This window comes from Jaculus jaculus, chromosome 5, assembly GCF_020740685.1.
Source record: "Jaculus jaculus isolate mJacJac1 chromosome 5, mJacJac1.mat.Y.cur, whole genome shotgun sequence".
Lineage (NCBI taxonomy): Eukaryota > Metazoa > Chordata > Mammalia > Rodentia > Dipodidae > Jaculus > Jaculus jaculus.
The window spans coordinates 23,622,883-23,634,558 of NC_059106.1; the positions used below are offsets into that span (position 1 = coordinate 23,622,883).

The following is an 11,676-nucleotide window of genomic DNA, read 5'->3' on the forward strand; positions in this document are numbered from 1 at the left end:
TGTCACTCTCAAATAAAAATAAACAAAATTTTTTTTAAAAAGCTAGATATGGTGGTGTGTGAAAAATGGCATGTAAAGGGACAGACACAATAGGCCTAGTTAAACATTGTCCTGGCAGCCCTTGCCTTAAGCACACACAATGGAGGCTACCACCCAAGTTGATCTTCCTGACAGATAAAGGAGAAGTTTCAGGAATCATTACCACAGGTCTTATTGCAAAATGTAGGTGTTTTCTGTTATCTAAGAAATGGGATGACTCCCTCTGTGCAATGTACCATGACCTTCCTATACCTCTCTGTTTCTAAATACCTTTATGGTTACATAGAACACAATGTTTCTTGCCTCAGTTCCACCTAACTTTGTACTTTAACTTCCATCCTGTTTTTACAATGAACATATTGTGGTTTTCTTCAATAAAAGCTGACACTCCCAGCAGTTCGGGGCTGCATCCCAAGATCCTGAACTCTGAGATGCAAATCTGGTGCACCAGCTTTCTTCTTTTTCTTTCTTTTTACCCAATAAAACTTTGCCTCACATTCCACGAGTCCATGGTCTTACTTGTGTGGCATGGGACCCCAAAACAATGTGTGCCAGGGCTGGGGAGGTAGAGACAGGAGAATCCCTACGGCTTGCTGGCCAACCAAAGACTAAGTGAATCCATGAGCTATAGGTTCAGCAAGAGACCTTGTCTCAAAAAAATAAGGTAGAAGTCTGGAGAGATGGCTCAGCAGTTAAGGCCCTTGCTTGCAAAGAATAATGGCCTGAGTTTGATTCCTCAGTACCCATGTAAAGCCTGATACGCTTGTGTCTGGAGGTCCTTTGCTGCAGCAGGAGGCCTTGGCGCGCCCATTCTCTCTGCAAATAAATAAATAAAAATTTTAAAAATAAGATAAAGTGACTGGATGTCGATCTCTGACCTCCACAAACGCATGTACATGCACCTGCACTTACCCTTGCACCCATACACACACACACTCACATGCGCGCGCGCAGTGATTTTGCTATACATAGGTCATCCAAAGAGATTAAGACATGTTTTTATCCTGAGCTTTATTCACTAGTCATTTTAATAATGTTGAATGATATTTTTAGAAGATAGTTTTGTGTAAATAGCCAATTCCAATCAATGTGTTGACTCGGTCAGCAAAAGAGATAAGCAGGTCCTGATAGAAGATGAGGGGCTCCTTTCCTTTTCCTTGGCCCCTTATTCTTTTCCTCTTCCTATCCAGCCAGTCCCCTTGGTGATAAAGAACCCTGCTGAGAGGCAGTGCAGAGAAAGGTGGTCTTAGTCTGGCGCATAACAGGTGTACACCAACTGAGCGCCCCACACCTCATCTTCTTCACCCGTGAAACGGTGATAATCTACTTCAACCATTGGAAAACATTTTCTTCAGAGAGTAAGACAGTATCTTAAACTTGGTGGGTCAAAACCACCTGTCTTAGTCCCTTCCAGACATAGACAAGTTGTAAAGGAATGGCTTGACTATCTGCCAGTAAAACTCGTGGAGGCTGTACTTGGGTCACAGGCAAGCCAATCCCTGATCTAGCTCATAGAGCTACTGGGAACAAATGCCAAAACGAGACTTTGTTTTGTGGATGGTACGGTGTGGACCACCTGGGAGAGGTGGGGGTGAGGTGATGCTGTAATTAGCAAATCAATAAACCTCCTCTGCACACCTGAGCATTTCCACATGCGGCGGGAGGGAGGGGCAAAGACCAGGGCCTGCCGGTTTCAGATGCATGAACCCCGATGGGGGCTGGGCTTTGCCACGGGCTACTTGCACAAGCGGGGGTGCCCTTCCTTCCACGGTTAAAAAGGATAACAGAGTCCCAACGCGACTCTTTCCACAGGCAGACGAGACTGGGGAGCGCTCTTAGCTGGATTGGGCCTGAGCCAAGGAACCTTCCTCCCTCAGCCACCCGCGCAGTCTCCCAGGAGTCTGGCTCTAAGCCCCGCCCACTCCCAGCAAGCAGGGCGCCGGCCACGCCCCCAGGCTCAAGTCTCCGTCCCCAGGCTCGGACCGGCGTGCTTTGCGGCCGCGCCGCTCCACCCCGCCCGGCGCACGTGTCACTGCGGAAGAGGTGAGAGCGTTGTTGGGCAGGTGTGGGTTAAGGCTTTCTGCCCCCCTCGGCCCACCTTCCTGGTGGAATTGGTTCCGGACATTAAAAGTAGCCCCGAACGGAAGCCCAACGGAGCGGGGACCCTTCGGTCAGTCTCTTGCAGCCCGCCTGAGGCTGACCTGAGCGCGCAGCTTGGCGCTGGTGGTCGCGGCGGGTAGGAGCGTTGACCGGGTCTCTGCCTGTGCTGGCCTCAGATTCCTTATTGGAAAGAATGGCCGAACAGGACCCTGCGTTCTTGTTTGCACAGATTCATTGCTAATTAACGCTTTTTTGTAGATAGGAATACAGTTGCTTTATCCAAAGTTAAATCACCATGATAGTGATATAGTCACTGATGAAATCACAGGGTGCCCAGAATATTTCAGAATAAACCAGTCGGAGGGGGAATGGGAATGTAGGTTGAACCGTGTTGGTTGGCTATAATAATAAAGTGGATACATCATATTTCTATGTGTGAGTGTGTGTGTATGATTGTAATTAGCAAGACAGTTTTTCTAAAGTGAAAAGTTTGCTGTGGGCCGCTTGCACAGCCTGTGATCAAATATTATGCCCATAGGATTAGTTGGCTTAACCAGAGGCTTAACAAAGTACCACACATTGGATGGCCTAACTGCAGAAGTTTATTTTCTCTTTGTTTGGGAGGCTAGAGGTCCAGGACAAGTGTGGGCAGGTTTGTTCTCCTGGTTTTTTTCCTGTTTTTCTGTGCTGTTCTCTGTGTGTGTATGTGTCCTCATTTTTACAGGCACCAGTGGGTTTGGGTTAGAGGCCATCCTAACTAACCTCATTTTCTATCTCATTTCAGACACTAGCTCCCAATTCAGCCCCATCCCAAGACACTAAGAATTTGGCCTTTAACATTGGAATTTGGAGGGACATAATTCCGCCCCATAACACTGCCTCTTTACTAGCATGGGATTTTGGTCAGCTAATCTTTTCATGCATCAGTTTTCACAGTTTTAAAATAGGAACAACTACAGCATAGGTCTTGCAGTTGTCAGAATTCAACTGTGTTCGACAGTGTTCAGTCACTCTTCTGTGTCCTTAAGGTTTGAACCATCCTCAGGCCAAAAATATTTGGAAAAAAATTTTCATCAATATCAAATCGTGCAGACTTTTATTTTCTTGTCACTATTCCCTAAGCTATACCTTATTACAATTAAAATCAGCATGCACGTTGAAGTAGGTACTGTAAGTAAACTAGAGCTGATTGAAATTATACAGAAGTTATGTGTGGGTCATATACTAACCATTTTATGTAAGAGACTTTAGCATCTTGATCTGTGGGAGTTCTGGAAGCACTCCCCTGAGTATATGTACACTTAGTGCATATTTGTATAGACATATATGCACATATATGTTTATCTCCTTATGTTTATTAGTACTAACAGGTCTTTTTCTTTTTCCTGATACAGTCAGCCTTCCATGTCCATGGACTCACATGTGTGGATTCAACCAACCAAGAATTGAGAGTATTCAGAAGAAAACGTAGGTCTGTGCTGAACATGCAGACATTTTAGTATAGACTATAACTATATACATAATATTATATTGTATTGGGTATTATAAGTAATCTAGAGATGATTTAAGTATGTGAAAGGATATACAGAAATTATATGCAAATACCATGCTATTTTATGCAAGGGATTGGCGTATCTTTGGATTTTACTGGAATGAAATTGTTGCAGATAATGAGGGCCAACTGTATAGGTAAAGCTCTCAGAATCGTGTCTAGCGTACAGTAGGTACTCAGTAACTTGAACATGTGGTTCATTTATAAATCAGATCTCAGAGCTTTGCCATGGAATGAATGGTAAGTGCCATGGAGTACTTATTTAGTACTGTCCCTAGACATGAGAGGAAAAATAATTACAGCCACTGTCAGAAGGATGTCTCTATATATGACATAGAACCTTTTATATATGTTTATTTATTTACTCATCACAGCCATTGTTGAAGCCATTATTAAATACCTATTTGGCATATGGAGAAATGCTTTGAACCCAGGTAGTCTGGCTCTAGAGACCAGGCTTTTGATCACAATGCAGTGTTGCTTTAGTTAAAAATACTCTAGGGAGCCAGCCATGGTGGTGCACGCTTTTAAGCCCAGCACTCAGGAGGCAGAGGTAGAGGATCACCATGAGTTCAAGGCCAATTCTCTTTCTCTGTCTGCCTCTTTCTCCCCCCCCCAAATAAATAAATATAAATATAAAAAATCATTTTCAAACATTATAGGAGGCTGGAGAGATGAATCAGCAATGAAGGCACTTGTCTGAAAAGACTAAGGACCTGGGTTTGATTCCCCAGTAACCACATAAAGTCAGATACTCAAGGGAGCACATATATGTGAAGTTAGCTTTCAGTGGTTAGAGGCCCTGGTGAACTGATTCTCTCTCTTTCTCTCTGTCTCCTTTGTTCTCTCATCAATCAATAAATAAATAAATTTTAAAAAATAGTATAGGGCTGGGAAGATGGCCAGTGGATCAATCACTTGCCACACAAGTGTGAGAACCCCATGGAAAAGCCAGCTCTGTGCAAGCATCTGTGATCACCCAAAAGGGCTCAAGCAAGCCCCCCACCCCCACCCCCCAGTGAATGCAGTGGCAAGCAACAGGAGATCCTGTTTCAAATAAGAAGGAAGAGCTGGGCATGGTGATGCACGCCTTTAATCCCAGCACTTGGGAAGCAGAGGTAGGAGGATCGCTGTGAGGCCAGCATGAGACTACAGAGTGAATTCCAGGTCAGCCTGGCTACAGCAAGACCCTACCTCCAAAAAAAATGGAAGATGTGGATTGACACCCTCTGGCCATATGTGCACCATGGCACACACGTGCCTGCTTTCACACATGCACACACACACCAAAAGAGGCATGGCCTAAAGGATGTTCAGTGTACAGGCAGACCTGGAATTCACTGTGTGATCTCAGGGTGGCCTTGAACTCATAGTGATCCTCCTACCTTTGCCTCTGGGTGCTGGGATTAAAGGCATGTGCTACCATGCCTGGCTTCTTTTTCTTTCTTTTATTCCTTCTGTATGTGTGTGTACATGTTTCTGTGTGTGAGTACAGACATGCATATTCCACAGTGTGTATGTGGAGACCAGAGGTCAACTTTCAGGTGTCAGGCTTCACCTTGTACGGTTCCACTTTCCAGGCAAGCTGCTCTATGAGCTGCTGGGAAGCTCTCCTGTTTCCATCTGCCATCTTACCTTAAGCATGCAGGCATTTGTGAATGTCCACCACAGCTTCTGGCTTTCATGTGGGGTCTGGAGATCTGAACTCAGGCATCCACACTTGTAAGCATTGTATTCACTGAGCCATCACCCTGGCCCTGACTTCTCTTTTTCTTGGCCAGGTTGTCTGCAGTGTCAGTCCTCATGGCTGGTCCCCTATGGCGGGCTGCAGCCTTTGTACAGAGACACAGGACGGGAATCTTGGTGGGTTCCTGCACAGGCCTGTTTGGAGTTCAAATCTCGTACTACCTCTTCCCAGATCCTGTGGTTCAGTGGCTGTACCAGTACTGGCCTCAGGGCCAGCCAGCTCCACTCTTCCCAGAGCTGCACAGTCTCTTCCAAGAGGTGCTACAGGACATAGGTGTCCCCTCGAGCCACTGCTACAAGCCCTTCACCACGTTCACTTTCCAACCTGTGAGTGCTGGCTTCCCCAGTCTCCCTGCTGGGGCTGTGGTGGGAATCCCTGCCAGCTTCCTTGGAGGCCCAGTGATCAACGCTAACCATACTGTAGTCATACATGGGCAGAGAGTAGACTGGCAGAGCCTAGTGGGCATCCGGCTGAAAGACGCCCTGACCCTGTCTCATGATGCCCAGAAGTTTGCCTTGGCCAAGGAAGTGGTGTACTTGGAGAGCAACGCAGCAGCCCTGCAGGCCCTGCCAGCCCCAGCTTGCCTGGCAGTAACCTGGGTACTGAGTGTGGGTGCCAAGCATGCCCTGGGGCTCTACGGAGGCCCCATGAGCTTGCGAGCTGCCTTCAACTTGGTGGCAGCAGTGACAGGCTTTGTGGCCTATGCCTTCTTTTCAGACTCTCTCACTCTTGCCCTGGAAGGTTGGCTGGACCGCCGCACAGCCTCCCTGTCTGCCGCCTATGCCAGGGGTGGAGTGGAATTCTACGAGAAGCTTCTGTCGGTCAATCTGGCACTGCGCAGTCTCTTGGGCAAGCAAGGGGAGAAGCTGTACACACCGAGTGGGAACACCATCCCCAGACACTGGTTCCGTATCAAACACTTACCCTACACCACCCGCCGGGACTCCGTGCTGCAGATGTGGAAGGTAAAGCCAGGCCACTCCTGAGAGACCCGTCACCAGAACGCCCCAGCTCACAGACCCCACCCTGCAGGGGCCTCGCGGGATCTCTGCGGCCACAGAGGTCAAGAACAGTAACTGTCTCTGGAGTAAAACAACCTGGGTCCTATCCTCACCCACCACTTGCAAACTCTGGTCTTGGGTGGTTCCCTCCCTGAATCCGAGACTCCTTTCCTCAAACGTGGAGTAAGGAGGATGTAACCTACCTCACTGGATGATCTCCGAGTTGCGTGAGGTTTGGAACGTATAAGCCTGCAGAGCGCTCTGTACATAAACGGCCTGGCTCCTTGGCCTTGGAGTTCCAGTGGGCTGTGGAGGTCAGGACTGGTTCACTCCCTGAACTTCTTATACTGTGTCAGCCCTTTCCCACAGTGAAGCAGCACCACTTACCTAACCTCTAAGTCCCATTTATTTCAGCACTGCAGAAGAAGCTAAAAGATTTGAGGTTAGAAAGTGGACTTGGTGAAATCTAAGGCTGCTTTAAGGTGGGGCATTAAGGATGGTGGTGCACTAATGAAGACCATGGATACAAATGGCACACAGAGAAGGGGTCGTGGACCACCAGGAGAGCCCTTGGATCTGCAGGGGATGGGCTAAATATAAACTCTTTTTAAAAAACAAATTAGCCATAGATACTCTGTTACAGCAGCAGAAAACACTAATACGGGAACGTAGCCCCAGTGTGGCAAAGGACAAGTCCCTGAAGCGCATTCTTGCTTGTGCCCCTCTATTCCCAGTCACGATCTTTGGTTTCATTCATGGGCTCCTTCTAGTCCCACTGTATACGCCCTCCCCCCAGAGTCATAGCCGTGTGTGTGTGTGTGTGTGTGTGTGTGTGTGTGTGTGTCCCTATGATCCACAGTCACACACATGCACATTCAGACAGTACAGGGAATGAATCCCAAAGTCCTGGTGTGTCATGGCTCTGCCCACCTCGACCCTTGCTAGCCCTGATGCCTGTCTCCTTCCACCCAGTCGTGCCTTGAGCTGGTCACGAAAGCTGCCACAGTGAAGCCTGGGAGGTTTGGGAGCAGACTTTAAAAGAATGGTTCTGGGACTGGAGAGAGAGCTCGGTCAGTGAAGTACTTGTGCAAATGCGAGGACCTGAGTGGAGAGCAAGCATCCACATGACAGCCAAGTACAGTGGCCAGGCCTGTAATCCCAGTGCTGGGGAGACAAAAACCAGAGAGTCCCTGGAGCTTGCTGGCTAGCTCTGGGTTCATTGAGAGACCTCTTCTCAAAAAATGAGGAGAGTGGGCTAGAGAGATGGCTTAGTGGTTAAGGCATTTGCCTGCAAATCCAAAGGATCCCGGTTCGACTCTCCAGGACCCACATAAGTCATATGTACAAGGGGGCGCGTGCATCTGGAGTTAGCCTGCAGTGGCTAGAGGCCCTGGCACACCCATTCTCTCCCTCTTTCTCTCTCTTTTTCAAATAAATTAATAAAAGCTATATTTTTAAAAATGAGAGTGCCTGAGAAAGGCACCCAACTCAAACTCTATCCTCCATGTGCATGTGTGCACCCATCCTCCCACACATACAAATATGCATACCCACATGCAAAAAAAAAATGGTTCTCTACTTGGTTTTTTTGTTTGTTTGTTTTGTTTTTCAAGGTAGAGTCTTGCTCTAACCCAGGCTGGCCTGGAATTCACTATGTAGTCTCAGGGTGGACTCGAACTCATGGTGATCTTCCTACCTCTGCCTCCCAAATGCTGGGATTAAAGGTGTGCACCCCCATGCCCGGCTGCAGTTCTCTACATTTTTAAGCCTTTGAGTGTACCAAGGTGTTCAGGTCTTGAGCTGCAGCCCCTATCCTAGCATATCCTGGAGACCATCCTACCCATTGATGTTCTGATTCCTAACAGCTACACTTAGAGGCATTTCAGAGTCCCAGCATTGGCAATTCATTAGGTTGCTAGTAGTCAGAAAATTATTTGGCAGCAATGGAAAGCAAAGGACCTGAGTGATCCTAAGGGGCTACGAATTAGGAAGTTCCGTGACGGATGGTCTTTAACACCAACTCTACTGGTCCTTCTTAAATACTCAATGTGGAACATTCAGTTACTGAAGTTGTGCTAAAATTGATTCAGGCATATATCCTTAGTACATTTGTATCTTTTGACCCATTAACTTCAAACACAGAAATTCGTTCTAGGTCTACAACCAACAGAACTTAAATAGTGTGTGTCCAAAAATGTACATAAGAACATAAGCTATAAATACTCTTAAAAATAGAAATAATGGGGCTGGGAGATGGCTCAGTGGATAAAGCACTTGACACATGGGTGTGACTGCTGCAGTTTAAATTTCCAGCACCCATAAATGGCCTGGGGCATGGCTGAGCAGGAGATCTCTTGCCTAGCATGCATTAAGCACTGGTTTCCATCCCTCCCAGTACTGCAAGAAAGGAAGGAGGGATAGAGAGAGGAGGAAGGAATGAAGGTGAGGGAAAGAGGGAGGAAAAGGAAGAACAAAAGGAAGAAATGCTTAACAGGCAGTGCCTTTAGGAACACGGAAGTTGTGTAGCAATTCAAAGGCATTCAAAAGTAGTTATGAAAACGAGGCTGAGGTGTTGGAGGGCTCAGTTGGTAGGGTGCTTGCCTGGCGGGCAAAGAGTAGGGCTCCAGCAGCGGCATCGCACAACCTGCCTGCACTCCCAGCATTCGGGAGGCAGAGGCAGAGGATCAAAAGTTCAGAGTCCTACTCAGCTCCACCGTGAACCCGAGGCCAAGCTCAGGCCAGCTCCTGTCTCACATAAACCAACAAAGTACTTATGAAAGCCAAGGAACATGGGGAAGTATTAGCTATGAATGCCAAATGTTTATCAAATCTTGGTATTCAAAAACGGCAGGGGATTGGGCTGGAGAGATGGCTTAGTGGTTAAGCGCTTGCCTGTGAAGCTTAAGGACCCTGGTTCAAGGCTCGATTCTCCAGGACCCACATTAGCCAGATGCACAAGGGGGCACACGCATCTGGAGTTCCTCTGCAGTGGCTGGAAGCCCTGGCGCGCCCATTCTTTCTCTCTCTATCTGCCTCTTTCTCTCTCTCTCTCTCTGTCACTCTCAAATAAATAAATAAAAATGAACAAAAAGAAAAAACTGCAGAGGCAAAGCCTTCCAACCCAGGTTCACTTCCCCAGAACCCACATAAAGCTGGGTGTAAATAGTGACTCATGCATGTGGTTTTAGTTTGCAGGAGCAAGAGACCCTGGCACACCTACACACACACACACACATACACACACACACACACACACACAAATATTTTTTTAAATACCAAGAACTGCCTATATGATGACTATAATAATGGCAAAATGAAGGAAATTCACAAAATTGAAAGTTAGTCTGTTTTGGTGAAATTTTGGATAATCTTAAAAGGAGAGGAAGGGATGGAGGGAGGAAGATGTGTGTGCATGCATGCACATGTGTATGCTGGCATCCCTGCCTCTGGCCCTACATCCTTGAAGTGTGTCCAACCTTCTGTCTGTTGGCAGCTATAGAAGCCATGAACACGTGCTGCGTAGACCTGTTTCACGACACACTTGACTGGCAGCCCCGGTTGTTTCTCTAGATCCGTCAGCACAGTCACACTGAGGCTGCACTTGTGGGCTGCTTTCTGCTCATGCCTGAGCAACGTGGCATTTCCCCTGAAGCAGATTTGAGTCTCCTCCAGAGGACTCCCTATGACCCAGGCAAGCCTTTCATGGAACTTTGAGGTCCAAGGCCCTTCCTCTCCTCTCTCCTCTAAAGGTGTCAGAAGGATCTCCTGGCCTCCTCTGCCCACTCCCTTTCAGTCCTCCATGGGCGTATCCTCCTGTGCATCTCTGGCTTGTGAACTCCTGTGTGGTTCTAACCATAGAAGACCTTAGCTACCAAGGCTGCTTCCTCACTCAGGTACAGTGTGAGCTCCTGGGGCCAACCCCTGCCCTCAGGGAACTCTCAGTCCTACCTGCACATAGTTAACAATAGGGTATGCCGGTGCTAGGAAAGTGGGTGAAGAGTTCAGAGAAGGCATCTAACTCATCTGAGATGGAAGGTCAGGGAGGACTTCCTAGGAGAAGTATCCTACTACCAAACCCCTAAGGGTGAGTTGAAGGTGGTCCAGATGATAATGTGTCAATTTTAACACTTACTGTGTGCCTGTGCTTGACCCAGATTAGCTCATGTAATCCCCGCAGTAATCCCGTTACTCAGTCTGAACATTTGTATCTTCCCTTCCCCCACCCAATTAACTCACCCCCATGTGGTCATACCAGGAGGTAGGGCCACTGGGGTGGTGATTAAACCTTGAGGGCAGAATGGAATTCGAGCCCCCTCTCCCCTGTAAAAGGGGACCAGTAGAGCTCATTTTCTCCTCCACCACAGGGAGGCATATAGAAGGTGACAATGATGAGAAGCAGGCCTTGACCAGACATCAACTCTGCTGGCACCTCGAGTTTAAACTTCACAGCTGGAGCAAAACATATGGTTAATACATCTCAGTTTTACACAGGAAGGAGATCGAGACCTTGGGAGGTGAGTGGCTACCACTAGCCAGTGTGGGGCTTGAACCCAGGCAGTCTGGCTATAGCATCTGTGCTTCTAACCCTGTACCATGTTGTACAGTGAAACAGGCCATAAGAAGAGCCTGGACAAGAGCCAGCTATGAGGCATTCTTATAGTTTGGATCCAAACAGGAGACTGAACCCACCCAGTGACTTGAAACAGGAAAAGCTTGCTAAATGGGGCAGAAAGATTGTCATAAGTTCAAAGCCACACTGGTCACATGCTGGGGTGGCTGTGCGTAGGGCAGGAAAGTATCTCACCGGAGAGTTCACTGCTGCAAGGCCCCAAAAGGCAGGACACTGGCTGACACTAGTTGTTCACCAACTGTAGTTCCCATGACATTGAGTTGCTGTCACTGGTGACTTTTCCCTTGTGTGTGTGCAGATGAATGCACCCCAGACCCAGAGTGCACGCGTGTAGCAGCCAGAGGAAAACGTCAGGTGCGCTCCTCAACTAGGCTCATCTGCCTTATTTCTCTCAGACAGAGTCTCTCACTGAACCTGAGAGCTCCCAGTTTGTGTGGTTAGACGAGCTGACCAGAGAGCCCCAGAGATCGTCCTGTTTCCAACCCCATCAGCACTCGGGTTCCAGACATGTGGGTCATGCAGGTACCTCTTCAAGTGGGTCCATGCCCAGCTTTTCACACAGATGCTGGCAGTCAGACCCAGGTCCTCACACTTGCTCAGCAAGTGC

The 11,676-nt window shown here is 47.9% G+C and overlaps 1 protein-coding gene across 4 annotated transcripts; it reads left to right on the top strand.

Moving 5' to 3' along the window:
- Positions 1-2,028: 2,028 nt before the first annotated feature.
- On the top strand, positions 2,029-8,022 carry Tmem177 (transmembrane protein 177). 4 transcript variants are annotated; one of them, XM_045151340.1, is made up of 3 exons: positions 2,029-2,082; positions 3,534-3,606; positions 5,473-8,022. In XM_045151340.1, exons 2-3 carry the CDS (start codon positions 3,560-3,562, stop codon positions 6,422-6,424), a joined length of 999 nt encoding a protein of 332 aa, XP_045007275.1. In that variant the 5' UTR covers positions 2,029-2,082; positions 3,534-3,559; the 3' UTR covers positions 6,425-8,022. The 4 variants fall into 4 exon arrangements, with proteins under 4 accessions (XP_045007275.1, XP_045007277.1, XP_045007276.1 ...); XM_045151342.1 differs by having other exon boundaries at positions 2,043-2,082; positions 3,534-3,610; XM_045151341.1 differs by lacking the exon at positions 2,029-2,082 and adding an exon at positions 2,103-2,209.
- Positions 8,023-11,676: the final 3,654 nt, after the last annotated feature.